Source organism: Thamnophis elegans, chromosome 1, assembly GCF_009769535.1.
Source record: "Thamnophis elegans isolate rThaEle1 chromosome 1, rThaEle1.pri, whole genome shotgun sequence".
NCBI lineage: Eukaryota > Metazoa > Chordata > Lepidosauria > Squamata > Colubridae > Thamnophis > Thamnophis elegans.
In genome coordinates, this window is record NC_045541.1 from 77,964,077 (window position 1) to 77,980,885 (window position 16,809).

Sequence of the window (16,809 nt, forward strand, 5' to 3'; positions counted from 1 at the left end):
ACATTTCAACTTACCACTGGTACTCTTTATTGCTGTCGCCATTGAGGTTGTGGGAGGCTGCATACTAGTGGTTCGGGTGCTTGTAGGTTGGGTGGACCCAGTAGGGCTGCTGGGCATTGAGGTGGTGGGAGTGATAGTTGTAGGCGGGATGGCGTGGCTACTGGGGGAAATGGGAATTATTGTTGAAATAACTTTGGAAGTGGGTGGGAGAGATGTGCGGGTCGTAGAGGTGGTCAGTGTGATCGGGCTCGTGGAGGATATGGTTGTCGAGATGGGTGTACTACTTGGTGTTGGTTTTGTGGAGCTTGAGGTGGGTGGAGTAACAGGAGAGGTTTCTGTTGTGGTTTTTGGCATTGGAGTGGTTGCAGTCTGAGTTGATTCCGTGGTCCTCAAAGTAGAAGAGGGCGAGATGGATGAAAATGTTGGGGTCCTATGGCTTTTTGACATTTCATGTGTTGAAGCTGCAAGAGAGAGGAAATAGAGGTAGTAGCAGTGCATTGTGGGATTGGAATCTGTAGTCATAAGGATACCCCTAAAGATGTTTGCCTGGGCTTAGTATCACAGGTTTTACCTACATTGGGGGTGTGAATACTTGTCCATATGTTTTCTAGTGACACTGTTGAAAGAAGGGAGGGAGGGAGGGAGGAAGGAAGGAAGGATTGAGTGAATGAGGGATGGAGGGATGGATGAGTGGGTAAAAGTGGGAAGGTATGTCTGGAAAGTGCACTATGAAGAGAAGGTTACTAAGAAGTAGCTGACCAACCCAGGAATGTGGGTGTATCATTGCTCTGTGAACAATTATATCGTGCCTCAAAAGAGAGGCTGGAGGCAGAGCATTTGTGAGGTCCGAAGGGCCACATCAGAGCAGTAGAGTTGACAGAGTTGCCAAACCAAACATTTCAACTTACCACTGGTACTCTTTATTGCTGTCGCCATTGAGGTTGTGGGAGGCTGCATACTAGTGGTTCGGGTGCTTGTAGGTTGGGTGGACCCAGTAGGGCTGCTGGGCATTGAGGTGGTGGGAGTGATAGTTGTAGGCGGGATGGCGTGGCTACTGGGGGAAATGGGAATTATTGTTGAAATAACTTTGGAAGTGGGTGGGAGAGATGTGCGGGTCGTAGAGGTGGTCAGTGTGATCGGGCTCGTGGAGGATATGGTTGTCGAGATGGGTGTACTACTTGGTGTTGATTTTGTGGAGCTTGAGGTGGGTGGAGTAACAGGAGAGGTTTCTGTTGTGGTTTTTGGCATTGGAGTGGTTGCAGTCTGAGTTGATTCCGTGGTCCTCAAAGTAGAAGAGGGCGAGATGGATGAAAATGTTGGGGTCCTATGGCTTGTTGACATTTCATGTGTTGAAGCTGCAAGAGAGAGGAAATAGAGGTAGTAGCAGTGCATTGTGGGATTGGAATCTGTAGTCATAAGGATACCCCTAAAGATGTTTGCCTGGGCTTAGTATCACAGGTTTTACCTACATTGGGGGTGTGAATACTTGTCCATATGTTTTCTAGTGACACTGTTGAAAGAAGGGAGGGAGGGAGGGAGGAAGGAAGGAAGGAAGGATTGAGTGAATGAGGGATGGAGGGATGGATGAGTGGGTAAAAGTGGGAAGGTGAGTGATATTTAATGTCTGGAAAGTGCACTATGAAGAGAAGGTTACTAAGAAGTAGCTGACCAACCCAGGAATGTGGGTGTATCATTGCTCTGTGAACAATTATATTGTGCCTCAAAAGAGAGGCTGGAGGCAGAGCATTTGTGAGGTCCGAAGGGCCACATCAGAGCAGTAGAGTTGACAGAGTTGCCAAACCAAACATTTCAACTTACCACTGGTACTCTTTATTGCTGTCGCCATTGAGGTTGTGGGAGGCTGCATACTAGTGGTTCGGGTGCTTGTAGGTTGGGTGGACCCAGTAGGGCTGCTGGGCATTGAGGTGGTGGGAGTGATAGTTGTAGGCGGGATGGCGTGGCTACTGGGGGAAATGGGAATTATTGTTGAAATAACTTTGGAAGTGGGTGGGAGAGATGTGCGGGTCGTAGAGGTGGTCAGTGTGATCGGGCTCGTGGAGGATATGGTTGTCGAGATGGGTGTACTACTTGGTGTTGATTTTGTGGAGCTTGAGGTGGGTGGAGTAACAGGAGAGGTTTCTGTTGTGGTTTTTGGCATTGGAGTGGTTGCAGTCTGAGTTGATTCCGTGGTCCTCAAAGTAGAAGAGGGCGAGATGGATGAAAATGTTGGGGTCCTATGGCTTGTTGACATTTCATGTGTTGAAGCTGCAAGAGAGAGGAAATAGAGGTAGTAGCAGTGCATTGTGGGATTGGAATCTGTAGTCATAAGGATACCCCTAAAGATGTTTGCCTGGGCTTAGTATCACAGGTTTTACCTACATTGGGGGCTGTGAATACTTGTCCATATGTTTTCTAGTGACACTGTTGAAAGAAGGGAGGGAGAGAGGGAGGGATGAAGGAAGGATTGAGTTAATGAGGGATGGAGGGATGGATGAGTGGGTAAAAGTGGGAAGTTGAGTGATATTTAATGTCTGGAAAGTGCACTATGAAGAGAATGTTACTAAGAAGTAGCTGACCAACCCAGGAATGTGGGTGTATCATTGCTCTGTGAACAATTATATCGTGCCTCAAAAGAGAGGCTGGAGGCAGAGCATTTGTGAGGTCCGAAGGGCCACATCAGAGCAGTAGAGTTGACAGAGTTGCCAAACCAAACATTTCAACTTACCACTGGTACTCTTTATTGCTGTCGCCATTGAGGTTGTGGGAGGCTGCATACTAGTGGTTCGGGTGCTTGTAGGTTGGGTGGACCCAGTAGGGCTGCTGGGCATTGAGGTGGTGGGAGTGATAGTTGTAGGCGGGATGGCGTGGCTACTGGGGGAAATGGGAATTATTGTTGAAATAACTTTGGAAGTGGGTGGGAGAGATGTGCGGGTTGTAGAAGTGGTCAGTGTGATCGGGCTCGAGGAGGATATGCTTGTTGAGATGGGTGTACTACTTGGTGTTGATTTTGTGGTGGTTGAGGTGGGCAGACTAATAGGAGAGGTTTCTATTGTGGGTTTTGCCATTGGAGTGGTTGCAGTCTGAGTTGATTGTGTCATCTTTGAGGTAGCAGCTGGTGGTTTTTGTGGGCTGCTCCTTGTAGGGGTGCTTGTTCAGATGTGGAATCTATAGTATTTGGTTTCTTGCCCTTATAGAATTCTGAAATTTCTTTTTGTTGTTTTGAACCTTATATCCTCACCTGTAAAGTATGGTGTCAATGTACTTCCAATAATTGTCTGATTGTGAATTGATGGTCTTGTTTGAAAAGTTGAGGGTACTTTCTCACTTGTTATTATTGGTTCATATGAGGTGGTTTTTGCTGATTCAGTAGTTCTTGTTGTTACTGACAATGAAGTTGTTTCTGTTGTTTTTGGCGTGCTACTTCTCCTAATTGTGGAAGCTGTTGTGGGAAGAAAAATGATAATTTATCTAGTAAATCTCTAAACTGTAGTCATCTGAAGATTTATAGTAATTATTGCTTTGTGTAGTATGATACTTACCTGTTGAAGTTGATGCTGTAGCTGTTAAAGTTGTTTCTGAGCTTTCTGAAACAAGTGAATTGGGAAAAGATATACATATGTTCCTTTGTACAGTTAGAAAGCATATTTAGTTACCGAAGTATTAAATGACCACTTGGTGTACTTGTAACATTTCTCAAGTTTAACAAGTATGATCTTCCAGAATTTCCTAGCTAGCCTGCTGGTTGGAAAATTGTGGGAGTTGATGTCTGTGTATCTTTAAGTTGCTCAGGTTGAGAATCACTGCACTAAGTTATGATCTTTAAAAGTTGTATTTAATTAAAAATGGAAAAATCCTCAGACTTTTTAAAAATAAATAAGTTTTGCTTTTTGACTGCTGTGACATCAGTAAGATCAGCATTATACTTCCCTAATTTTTTAATGCCAATTCAAAGTATAGGCCCTTTGTGTGTGTTTCAATATTTTTTAATAAACAAGTCATTAAAATGGGAATCTTACCATTTAATTTTTATAACTGTGATCACATGAATTGCTTTGGTCATATATAAATAATTGGGGTGATTTTTCTGTATGCCTGTGGTATGGGTGTGCTTGAAGGGAGATAATTGTAATTACATGTGTAAAGGTTGCAAAAGTTGATATAGAGAAGATTGGTATTCATGAATGAAGGCAAATGTGATGCTTCTGCAGATGTCAGTTCAGACAGAGGAGGATGAACCAGACGTAGGTACTTCAGGAGGGGAATCAGTCAATGGCTCCAAGCAGCCAGCTGAGAGTGATTTAGCTGAAGTACAGCTGCAGTAGGACAGCCCTATGGCTTCAGGTGGGGAAAGTGCATAACTACAACCAATTAGTGATAAGGAGGAAGAACTGACTTTTGCACCTGCTCTGAGAACATGTAAGGGAGGAACAGCAAAGATCAGCGTGATTAATCACAAGGAGGCAGCATTGTCCCTCTTGATGGACTGCACCAGAAGCTGGCGATTTAGCACAGCAGATAGATGGAGACGATGCTGGGAACAATGTGTACATTTCTTAGCTGTATGTTTCCTAGTCATTGTGATTCCAGCCTTGGCTTGCATAGACTCTGTCCCTTGATTTTGTATTATGCCTTGTGAACTCAACTTTTCTTGCCTTGTGAACCTTCTTGTATTGTGGATTTATTTTTGCCTAGTGGATTTTTCTTGGGTGAGAAACTTTCAAGTGCCTTATGGACTCATTGGTCATTGCTCTGTGGACTAGCATCTATCTGCTTTGGGCTAGACTTAATGGGGACAGTTTTGGGTTTTTACTGAAGAGAATTGCTGAGGGATATTAATAAACTCACTAACCTATCATTACATGTACATGTGAGTTAGTAGAACAGCACAGCAAATATATGTGTCCTGGGATAATGTTCCAGGATGAAATCTATGTCTGTTACTGGGAGCAGAGGTTTATCTTCCAAGCTTTCAGAGTAGTGCTGGAACCCATCCTCAGGCAGCTTCTCTCTCACCAGAATGTGTCTAGAAGCTCAGAAGATTAAACTGCTGGTCTTGATGACCAACCCAGATTGGATCCTGCAAGATTGGCATTGACTTAAAATTGACAAACACAATTGGGAATGTAGAGAATGTTTGGAGATATGTGCTAGTTCTTTAAAGGTGCAGTTGAGGCCACTGTTATATGGCTTTGGGGAAATGACATACCAGTAAAATGCGTAGACATGGTGCTGGTGTGAGGAATCATTGTAATGGAAGTGGTCTTTAAAGTGCTTGGTTTTGGGAAGCCAGTGGTTATTGATACTGTAGAAGGAGATGAAGTTTCCAGTGTACTTATGGTGTGCGTTGGGATCATGGTGGCTGCAAAAATTTAAAACATTAAAAAATAGGGTTAGGCTTATGTAAAGTTTGAAATAAAAAGGAGAAAAGGAAAACTATTGACACCTTGTTTAGTTCAGGATCAGGCTTTCTTTCCCTGGGAGAGTATAAGAATAATGATAATAATATAATGATGTTGTCATAAAGAGAGCCAAGATTTGGTACTCTCTCTCCTTATTTGGGGACAGTTTGTATTTATTATACATTTTGGGAATGAAAGTTGAGACTGTTAGATAAATCACCTTTGGAATAACCATAACATATCTATTGTACCACTTGTTTTGCAAAGCAAAGCAAACCAAACATTATTGTTTTAACAGTTCCAGCTGAAATTCAGCAATAAAAATTCAGGATTTTTCAATGTTTGTAAATTGGGTGTTCAGGGATGCAGTGGCTCAGTGGCTAAGATGCTGACTTTGTTGATCAGAAATGTCGGCAGTTTGGTGATTCGAATCCCTAGCACTGCATAACAGAGTGAGCTCCCGTCACTTGTCCCAGCTTCTGCCAACCTAGCAGTTCGAAAGCATGTAAAAATGCAAGTAGAACCACCTTTGGTGGGAAGGTAACAGTGTTCCATGCACCTTCGGCAATTAGTCATATCAGCCACATGAACACGGAGACTTCTTCAGACAGCGCTGGCTCTTTGGCTTTGAAACAGAGATGAGCACTGCCCCCTAGAGTCGGTAACAACTAGCACATATGTGTGAGGGGAACCTTTAACTTAAATTGGGGGTGTATCAGGGAAGTGTCTGCCTGAGCCACTTCTGAATGTCTATGAAGCACGTCTGTGGGGATTCTCAGTCATTCAGGCCATGGTTGTCCCAAAGGTGCTTTTTTCAAAACACAACTGGACTTTCTTGGTTTTTTCCTTGAAAATGTTTCACTTTAAGGCCACACGGGGGCTTATCTGTACCCTGAGGATCACCTAAATCAGAATGCAAATGGGTGTGGAACCTAAAAGGATTGGGTGGTAAACAGAAGATATAGGTGGTGTCATAGTTCTCCCCATCTATTGAGATAGGGCTGTTCAGCTTTGCTATAGATTGTCTTTTTGAACCCTCTTTCAAACCAGTGGTCCTCTCTGTACAGAATATAGACTTTGCTGGTTCAAAAAATGATCTTTGTCTTTCAAATGCTACAGATCCTACCAGCAGTTATAAGAAAAAAGTTCTTGATTTCCTACAACTACTGAACAACAGTGCCATTGGCAAGTCACAACACTACCACCAAGTGGCCTCAATGACTCTGTTAAAGACCAGACGACTGCAAGGAATATAAATCTTTCCATTCCCCACCATTCAGTCGGAACTGAAGAAGCTTCTTGGATGAGAAGTGAAACATCTTCAAGGAGAACACAAAGCCTAGTTGCTTTTTGGGATGTTCCTGATGCATGTTCCAGTCATTTTGCCTAGATTACGGGTCCCACATATTTCTGTCAAAATTGTAGGTAAATATAGGAATACAGAAATAGAAAAAAATGCAATAGCATACACTTAAAATACAGATATTTTAAATTTTGTATTTACCTGTTACAGTTGGAGTGGGAGTAGATGGCTGTTCTGTGAAAAGAAAGCATAAGTGAAATATAAACTATAAAATGTTTTACATCATGAAAAAGATCCAGTTCGAATCCCTAGCACTGCATAACAGAGTGAGCTCCCTTCACTTGTCCCAGCTTCTGCCAATCTAGCAGTTCAAAAGCATGTAAAAATGCAAGTAGAACCACCTTTGGTGGGAAGGCAACAGTGTTCCATGCACCTTCGGCAATTAGTCATATCGGCCACATGAACACAGAGACTTCTTCAGACAGTGCTGGTTCTTTGGCTTTGAAACAGAGATGAGCACTGCCCCCTAGAGCCAGAAACGACTAGCACATATGTGTGAGGGGAACCTTTACTTTAAATTGTGGGCGTATCAGGGAATTGTCTGCCTGAGCCACTTCTGAATGTCTCTGAAGCACCTCTGTGGGGATTCTAAGTAATTCAGGCCATGATTGTCCCAAAGGTACTTTTTTCAAAACACAACTGGACTTTCTTGGTTTTTTCCTTGAAAATGTTTCACTTTAAGGCCACACGGGGGCTTATCTGTACCCTGAGGATCACCTAAATCAGAATGCAAATGGGTGTGGAATCTGAAAGGATTGGGTGGTAAACAGAAGATATAGGTGGCGTCATAGTTCTCCCCCTCTGTTGAGATAGGGCTGTTCAGCTTTAATGTAGATCAGGGGTAGTCAACCTTTTTATACCTACTGCCCACTTTTGTATCTCTGTTAGTAGTAAAATTTTCTAACCGCCCACCAGTTCCACAATAAGGGTGATTTATAAAGTAGGGACATAACTTCACTTTATAAAATTTATAAAGCAGAGTTGCAGCAAACCCCTACCGCCCACCATGAAAGCCGGAACTCCCACTAGTGGGCAGTAGGGACCAGGTTGACTACCACTGATGTAGATGGTCTTTTTGAACCCTCTTTCAAACCAGTGGTCCTCTCTGTACAGAATATGGACTTTGCTGGTTCAAAAATGATCTTTGTCTTTCAAAAGCTACAGATCCTACCAGCAGTTTTAAGGAAAAAGTTCTTGATTTCCTACAACTACTGAACAACAGTGCCATTGGCAAGTCACAACACTACCACCAAGTTGCCTCAATGATTCTGTTAAAGACCAGATGACTGCAAGGAATATAAATCTTTCCATTCCCCACCATTCAGTCAGAACTGAAGAAGCTTCTTGGATGAGAAGTGGAACATCCTCAAGGAGAAAACAAAGCCTAGTTGCTTTTTGGGATGTTCCTGATGCATGTTCCAGTCATTTTGCCTAGATTACGGGTCCCACATATTTCTGTCAAAATTGTAGGAAAATATAGTAATACAAAAATAGAAAAAAATGCAGATATTTTAAATTTTGTATTTACCTGTTACAGTTGGAGTTGGAGTAGGTGGCTGTTCTGTGAAAAGCAAGCATAAGTGAAATATAAATTATAAATTGTTTTATAGCATGAAAAAGATCCAGAGATCTCAAGGCACTAATTTGTTTCATTTTGATGTCCTATCAACATATAGTTTTTACTGGCAAGCAATCACCTGACTACATAATGTACAGTAAATGCACATATCTTATGAATACAGCTAGTCCTCACTTTAACAATCACTCACAGACCTTTTGAAATTATGGTAACACTAAATGTATGGTATTTACAACTGGTCCTTGTGCTTACAAGTTGCTTGCATGTAATCTTTGCTGTTCCATGATTGCATTTTGGAGGCTCAGTAACCTATCCACACTTCCAAACCATCACAGTATCTCTTGGACACATGATAGCAATTTGTAACCCTCCTGTTGGCTTCCAAGAAGCAAAGTCAATGGGGAAACTGCCAGGAAGTTGTAGGTTGCAGTCATGTAAAGTCCTCACTTAGCAATAGCAGCCAAAAGTGCCAGAAATCCAGTCATAAAGCAATATGGTCACATGATGTCAAACTCATTAAATGGACCACTTAACAATGGAGTTTCAGGTCCCAATTGCCATTAAGTAAGGACTACCTGTACTACAATGATCTGGGCTTGTATAACTGATTTTGCCATGTGAATTTAGGGCGCGTTCATCTGACAAACTATTAAGCATGAAGCAACTGTAATTTGTTGACACAATTTGGAAGGCAAGATATTGTTGAATAAAATAACTGCCAGTGGTATACTTTCCATACTGTGTCCATTTCCAGAGTGAAGCTACATTCTAGGATGTATATAATTGCAGAAATGCTCAGCATTAACATCCCATTCAAGAAAAATCTATTTTTTAAAAAAATAAAAATGATTTCCCAGCCACCGTAATATACACAGTTTATTTCCTAAATTATCACATATCATAATAAGCAGATAGACCAACAAAAGTCAGTGTTTAAGAGCGGATTGCAAAATATGGCCTATTCCTTACAACATGCTCATAATAATGAAATCAGTAAAGTTGGATAGACTTGAAGAACATTTCTGAATATAGAGGTTGTTATTTAAAACTGTAGCTCTTTTCTTACCACAGGGTACACAGGTTTTCCGTTTTGAATCGTAGAATTCTTCATGTGAACAGTTGTAACAGCCTGAAAGAAAGGGTAAAATACAACTTGAACATTATGCATTCTTTTAGCTAAACACTGGTTTTGAAATAAGAATTAAGAGATTACTAACATTTGTAAATGAGACCTGGACAATTAACTATCACATATTTCCAAATTTCAGTTCTTGAGCCCATAACTTTCCACACAACATTCTGAAAAATATTTATCACTTTAAATGTATGAGGTGTTGCTATTTTAAACCGTTTTCTTTCGTTATGTGTTCGTTATGTGTCTTCCCCCCCCCCTTTTTTGTAAGCTGCCCGGAGTCCTTCGGGATTGGGTGGCATATAAATTAGACAGACAGACAGACAGACAGACGACAGACAGACAGACAGACAGGCAGACAGACAGACAGACAGACAGACAGACAGATAGATAGAGATAGTTATGTTTCCACAGTCTGGAAAAGATAGGGATCATTAGTTAAGATTGGAATATATTTCAGTAGATTTTGAGGACAAATTATTTAAAGAATCTAGCATTCTCTGCAACACTCTACTAATTAGCTAGTCCTTGTATCTGTTAATTAATTGCACATTTTAATTCTTAATATTAATAACTCCAGAACTCTTTTTTTATTTAAGCCTCATAAACTTCAACTACAGTTGTTCGACCAATTCAGTGTTCAAAACTGAGACATGCTGAGCATAGTCATGAAATTGGTGCCATAAGATGAATTTAAGGAAATTGCTCTAAATATTTGGACAAGTGTCTGGCATTATATCTGGTGGCAAATATCAATAAAAAGTAGTAGAAAAGAGTTTTCAGGGACCATCATTTATGGGATACCATTGCTACACACTTGGCTAATACAGCTTGTACCCTGAAAAAGGCAAACAGTCTTATTTTACCTTCAACATTGACTTCTGTTACTGGTAACATATTTTGACATTTACAGGGGCGATAATGCCAACTGCAATTTACTTCATTGACATAACTATAATCCATGCCAATCTTCTTATGGCTGTTGAAGTAGTCACAGTATACAGCTAAGTAAAGAAAGAAAATTATTGTTCAGTAGATTGCAGAAATCACTTATTCGCAAGCTCACCTAGACAGATAATGAATTATAACAATGATGCCAATGTTCTGTCCTGCCTTAGGATGAGAAAATCAAGTTGACCATCAAGTTGACAAGTTGATTTCTGATACATAGAGATCTGTACAGAATTAAATTTAAAAGAAATGAACCACCAGTGGATTTTACAACTCATTCCAAAAGTCAAGGAAACGTTTGCAAATCGCTTCATATTCTGAGATATATTTGTAAATGGCTCTGTAATCTGAGTTATGTAAAAGTATACATTTTTAGCATTGTCAAAACATTCTTGGAGCTAAAGAATGTTTGTATCCTTTGCCTGAAATTGCACACAGAAGACAATTAATGGCTTTTTGCAGCTTTGTAAAGACTGGTTCAAAAGCTAATAGTCTGTGCTGGAAGTTGCCTATCATGTATGACCTTATTAGGAAGCCCCAGTTAGCCTGTGAGCTGGATAACCTGCATTCTAGTTACACCAAACATTTCTCTATTTCCTTTTTCAATTCAGACCTACGATGCAACAATCTGAAAAGGGAGCAAAGACTTTGAAGTTGCCCTCCAGGAAACTTAGAATTTCATTTTTTTTTCAAGAAGAAGGAACTTACGGCAGAAGTCAGGGGTTCTCCAGTCAATGCAGACATCAGCGTCTAAGCAAGCTTTTGCATAGACGGCAATGGTATCGCACATACATTCACAATCTCCTCCATTGTCACAGCCACATGAGTCCCGGACACAAGATTCATAGTAAGACATCCGGTACACCTGTGGCGGGGAACAAAAAGTTAGTTTGAAAACAGTTGTTTTAGAAAAGCTAATCCTTGCGTTCAGCAAAGGCCAGTCAGTAATAACAATAAGAACAATTGAATGCTAATTAGATTAATATTGCATGGAGGCATGGGGTATATTAAAGGCATTAATATAATATAAAGGCATTCAGGCATTTACCTTATTGTGACAGGGGGCAAATACTGGACTATTGATAATAGAGCATTGTTTCTCTGCCCACGCTTTGCGATAGGGGTTCTTGGTACAGGGATCAGCTGCAAAGGACACATCTCCACAGAGAGGATTATCTTTCCAGGAATTCACAAACACAAATTCGTTGGATGCTAGGTATTTACTCCGTGTTTCGAAATCATCTTTCACATTACCATTGTAGTTACCGCATAAGCCACAAAGATGATTCTAGTTTAAAATTTAAAAAGAAAATCATTTGTGGAAAACACATTGTCCCATAAAATTGGTATTTGCATAAGAGACACTGGTAATTTCAGGTTATGCAGATAATAGCCAGTGGCAGCAGCAGACAAGACAAAAGAAATTGGCCAACCCTCCCTTTTAGTCATCCATTTATTTGTTTAAAATTACAATCCCCTGTTGCTCCCTTTCTTTAGAGAACAAAATATGGGAAGCTGTGTCTTCTTCCTCTTACAAATAAAAGCAACTGAGGGTAGTTCTGAACAGAGAAAACATGCCTATGTGTTTGATGGGCCTTTAAAAATGTAATTCTAGAAAATGAATGCTAGATAGCTCTTCCAAACTGCACTATGATGTGGATTTGTTAAGTGCAAACCAAGTCCTAATAGCATTGATTATAACACTATGCCAAATACTATGACTTAAAAATCACTGTTGTTAGTTGTTTGTCCGATCCATTGCGACTCATGGACAATGTTCCTCCAGGCCTCTGCAATCCATTTAAGCTGAAAATCACTAGATTAAGATAGATCCACACACACACAATGCAAAATTAAAAAGCTTTAGCATGATGTGTGAAATCAGCAATTGCTCCTGTCTGATTTCTGCTTGCATCTAATGATATCCAGAAGAACATATCATGACGTTAGGACTACTTATTCAACATTATACATATGTCACCAGAAATTCATTTTCTGAGAATTGAAATAGAGTACAAAGCTTCAGGCAGACCCAAATGATAAGGTTTGGTTTCAATGCATGAAGTTGAGATACACGTGTACTTCCCTTGCAAAATAAGCTTGAAATCTACTTCTCATTACCTTTGTTTCTCTGAAAAGCTTGATGAATAGATTCATGTGCTTGTTCCAGATCAAGGTCATATTGTATTTGCCAGGGATGGTGATCTGAATAATCAAGTGGAGCGTATTCTCTTCTATGAAGAAATGTATCAGAGGATTGCTACCATAAATAGTATATGTTTTATCTGCCATGACGATTGTCAGATTCTGTCAAGAAAGTACACGGGGATGAAAAAATAGTCTCAGATCTATTCCTATTTCCATTTAAACCTTTCCCAACACCCCTAGCCTAAGAGATAATATGTTGCAACAAACCGAGACAGATATGTCTGGGCAGGAGGAGAGGGATCACAGCTCAGTTTCAGAGTGTAGAAAAATCAGATTAAATCTCAGGGACTTTCAATAAAAAAAGAATTAAATAGGAGAATGTCTAGAGCAGTGGTCCCCAACCTTTTTATCGCCGCGGACCAGTCAGCCTTTGATAATTTTACCGTGGCCCGCTGAGCGCGTGCAGGGGTGGGGGGGCATTGTTCGCGACGACACATTGATTGTTTATATATCACGTGCGTACCAGCGCGGGGCTCTCTTCCCTGGAGCCTTTGCGCACGGCCCAGGAGCTTTTGCGCACGGCCCAGGAGCCTTTGCGCTGCAGCGATCATGTCCCCCGGCCACTGCAGCGATCATGTCCCCCGGCCGCTGCAGCGATCATGGCCCCCGGCCGCTGCGCGGCCCGGTGCCAGGTACTCCAGGTACTTGGGGACCACTGGTCTAGAGGTTCTCAAACATCCAGGTCATGGTTGTCCCAAAGGTGTTTTTTTTTCAAAAGACAACTGGACTTTCTTTGTTTTTACTTGAAGATGTTTTGCTTCTCATCCGAGAAGCTTCTTCAGTTCTGACAATGAAAGGATTTATATCTTATTTATAAGATATAAGCACCTTTGGGACAATTAAATAGGAGGTGGAAAGAAAAGGCTGCTGCCATAGAGTAGACTGCATTAGGCTAGATGGATCTGGCTTGCTATAAGCAGCTTTTTCTACATTTCCCATCTATCACACTAGACAGATCCGATTTGTCAAGGAAAAAAAGGTCACCATGCACACTACCTAAGATATGCAAAAATACTTCTCATCACAACTACTCCCTGGATATGACTGTAATGCAAGTCACTGGGATTTGTGGACCATTTTTTTAAAAGTAGAGTACAGTGTCCTTTTAAAATGCACCACTGATTAATATTTTATCAGCTTCCTTCCTAACAAATAGTACTTCTTTCTTTTCTCAACTCTCTGTCCATTGCCTCAGCATGGCAACACTCTTCTTCATGCATAATAATTAACTACAGCATGTTCTTACCCCAAGATAGACCTTGATTGCTCTGGAACACGTGACCCCAGTATTTCCACAGACAACATTTTCAGTCACTATTTTAAAAGTATGTGGAGATTTAGCCATGTCACAGCCATCCTAGGAGGGAACGCACAGCCAGATAATAATTAGTTTATTCAGAATAGCAAAAATGCATGCAATGAATTAAGGTAAAAAAATAGAGCCTCTTAAACCCAAGCAGACTGAAGGATATTTCATCTAACCATGATGTTGATCAAGATTTGAGCTAGGGATGTAAAGTTCAATTTAGGTAACCACATCTCCTAGTTTATGGTTCTGCCTATAGGATTGTCAGATGATGTTCTTGTTTTTGAATGGCATACTCTGTTTGGAGAGTTGATTCACTCAATTCCAGCTTAAGGATGATGAATTATGAGGAATAATGAACACTTAAGTTAGCTTATTATAAAGCCCACGTGGGCAAAATGTTTTCTGTTACAGTACATTCCATTCTATTTAAACGAGAGTAAAAGGATATCTATCAGTTATCATTGTAAGCAGATCTTAGTCCTCATTCATTCTCCTTTATTTGTAAAGTTATTCCCAGTTTTTCTTTAGTAATGTCAAAGGTCACCTCATTAATGCTTAACATAATTTACATACTTTTAGTCTCATTTTTTTTCTCCTATATGTAAAGTGCATAAAAAATATCAAGATCCTAGTGTGGACTAGTGGAAAGAAAATTAAAATAGAAAGGAGATATTAGCAGGACTTCTTTGAATTCAGTACAACTCCTATATCATTTTTGAATGTAGGAATGGCACTTAGTGATAAAAATGCAGTGCATTTTGTGCAGTGGAAGCCATACCAAAGCATTAGGTGGTGAAGGGGTTGCTTCTATAGGCTAGCTTTTTTGTGAAAATGCATCCATTTTGATATTGCTGTTTTTGGGGGGGGGTGGATGGGTGAGGAAAATCTCTTGTTGCCAAATCCAGAAGTGAGCTGGAGCTGCTGCAACTGTTTTAAGTGCAACGACTGGTTGTAACTCACTTTTTTTTTCAGAGCTGTTGGAACTTTGAATGATCACTTAATAAATGGTTGTAACTCAAGTAACCTGGGCTTACTCCAGACCACAGAGCTTGAATTATTTTATTTGAGCATACCTAATTACCAAGTTTCAAGGACATTATCCACAGGTGTGCAAGGTACAGTAAAAGAAAAAAATACCATAGCTAATATGTATTCACAGTTGCCATCAAATGCAAAGTGCTGTCCATCAAAGGAGGTGACATGACCTTCCCCGTAGAGACTACATGTTGAAGAGCACATAGAATTCTGAATGCACTTCCATTTTCCTCTTGTGCAGGTACTGAGAAGACATAAAGTACTTGTTAGAAAGATTTGAAATGGATAAAAATTTTGCATGCTGCTTTGTGAAAACAATTCCCTTGGTGTTTTCATATGACACTATTTTTTTATTTTCTAAGTTCATACATTTGATTAGCGTTGCTTCACTAGCTGGAGTGTAATGAACTGAATAGAAGTGGAGATGTGACATTTCCAAGGCATATGAATTATTAATTGAATCTTGCAAAATTTGGCCAAGGATGCAAAGGATTAGAATGAGAAACCTTACCATGTATTACACCCCGTGTTAATTTCTTCTCCTTTTTCATATGAAATGCCACCATATTCACACGGACACTCCTCAGGTGACACACATGTACCATCTAGCTTTTCATATAGTCCAGATTCACAAACACATCCAGATTCACATTTGGTAGGAATCTGGAAAAGATCAAGCATATTGACTCTGTCATGTACTAAAAACAGCATATGGAAAACTAAGGGTACCTGAAGCACAGAGGCACCGAGCTTTACTGAACTACTGAGCATTTTTTAAAAAATACACTAAGTACATTCAACTTCTCCACGATTGCTTTACGCTGTTAAATGACAACTATAAATAGCATTATTATAAACATGTGGTGAGTTGGTGTAGTCTCAGAAAATACAATTAACAAGACTGATACTAGATTTTATGAAATTAAACAGTAATCAGTTTTCCAAATGTTGCTTTAAGATTTTTATAAGGATGTGTTCATATTCTTGCAGCCTTTCCCAATAGAAGCTTAATTTTAAAGCAGTCAATCAACTCAACAGTCCTCATAAACTTTATCAAATGCAAAAATTGATTGATACCACGGTGTCATTGGAGCAATTGATTATCAATGAAAATAAGTGATATTCTTCATATATTACCCCAGCTGCAAAAGAGATAGTGATTTATGACAACCATCCATGTTAGGGAGAATATACTATATGGTGGTATACAGTGGATGAACATATGACTCCACTTCTCCTCAACTTCCCATAAAAAACTATAGGTCCAGATGTGCTTTTTAAACAATTCCTTGACAATAGCTCTTTCATATAGTTGGACTATTGGGCCACATTCTTGCATGAATTCCACATCATTGTGTTAAGCTATAAAGAGTATCTGCATCCATATGCTTTAGTCTGTTTGTTGCTTATTGTTTCTCTTATTTCTTAGCAATATTTCTTATTTCTGCCCTTTGCAAGAGGTCAAGGCAATGTACAAAGTGCTTCCTCTTCCCATTTCCCCCCACCTCCATTACCCATTGAGGAAGGTAGACCCAAGAGGGAATGACTGTCCCAAAGTCATCTGGTGAACTTCTGTGGCTGAGGATGGACTTGAATCTAGGTCTCCCTGGGCTAATCTAACATTTTAAACTTCATATTAGATTGTGGCTTTGGAACTATGAAGATGAATAGATCCCAAACGTAAGTCTAAAATGAGAGCACATATTGAGACTGGAGGAATGAGATTTATAGTATGAACATGCTTACTTGTGCAACCTACTGAATTTAGGACTTTGTTTCCAGCAAAGGAGATCTGGAATTGCAACCTCCAAATTCATGAAATATATAAACAGG

At 40.1% G+C, this 16,809-nt stretch overlaps 2 protein-coding genes across 2 annotated transcripts in view; both read right to left on the minus strand.

Annotated features, from left to right (window-relative positions):
* Positions 1-727: 727 nt before the first annotated feature.
* LOC116505486 (uncharacterized protein PB18E9.04c-like) lies at positions 728-3,098 on the minus strand. The gene is made up of 2 exons (XM_032212736.1): positions 2,726-3,098; positions 728-1,445 (listed from the first exon to the last, which is right to left on the minus strand). Exons 1-2 carry the CDS (start codon positions 3,096-3,098, stop codon positions 811-813), a joined length of 1,008 nt encoding a protein of 335 aa, XP_032068627.1. The 3' UTR covers positions 728-810.
* A 90-nt stretch (positions 3,099-3,188) lies between these two features.
* The window catches only part of MUC6 (mucin 6, oligomeric mucus/gel-forming), a 63,400-nt gene continuing 49,779 nt past the window's right edge, over positions 3,189-16,809 (minus strand). The window contains exons 22-35 of the mRNA XM_032212746.1: positions 15,488-15,639; positions 15,079-15,220; positions 13,879-13,989; positions 12,546-12,731; positions 11,473-11,712; positions 11,133-11,289; positions 10,340-10,477; positions 9,408-9,470; positions 8,291-8,323; positions 6,904-6,936; positions 6,291-6,521; positions 5,207-5,359; positions 3,540-3,584; positions 3,189-3,439 (exon numbers count right to left, since the gene is read on the minus strand). Of these exons, the coding sequence (XP_032068637.1) occupies positions 3,189-3,439; positions 3,540-3,584; positions 5,207-5,359; positions 6,291-6,521; positions 6,904-6,936; positions 8,291-8,323; positions 9,408-9,470; positions 10,340-10,477; positions 11,133-11,289; positions 11,473-11,712; positions 12,546-12,731; positions 13,879-13,989; positions 15,079-15,220; positions 15,488-15,639 (1,935 nt within the window). The remainder of the gene's footprint in view (positions 3,440-3,539; positions 3,585-5,206; positions 5,360-6,290; positions 6,522-6,903; positions 6,937-8,290; positions 8,324-9,407; positions 9,471-10,339; positions 10,478-11,132; positions 11,290-11,472; positions 11,713-12,545; positions 12,732-13,878; positions 13,990-15,078; positions 15,221-15,487; positions 15,640-16,809) is intronic.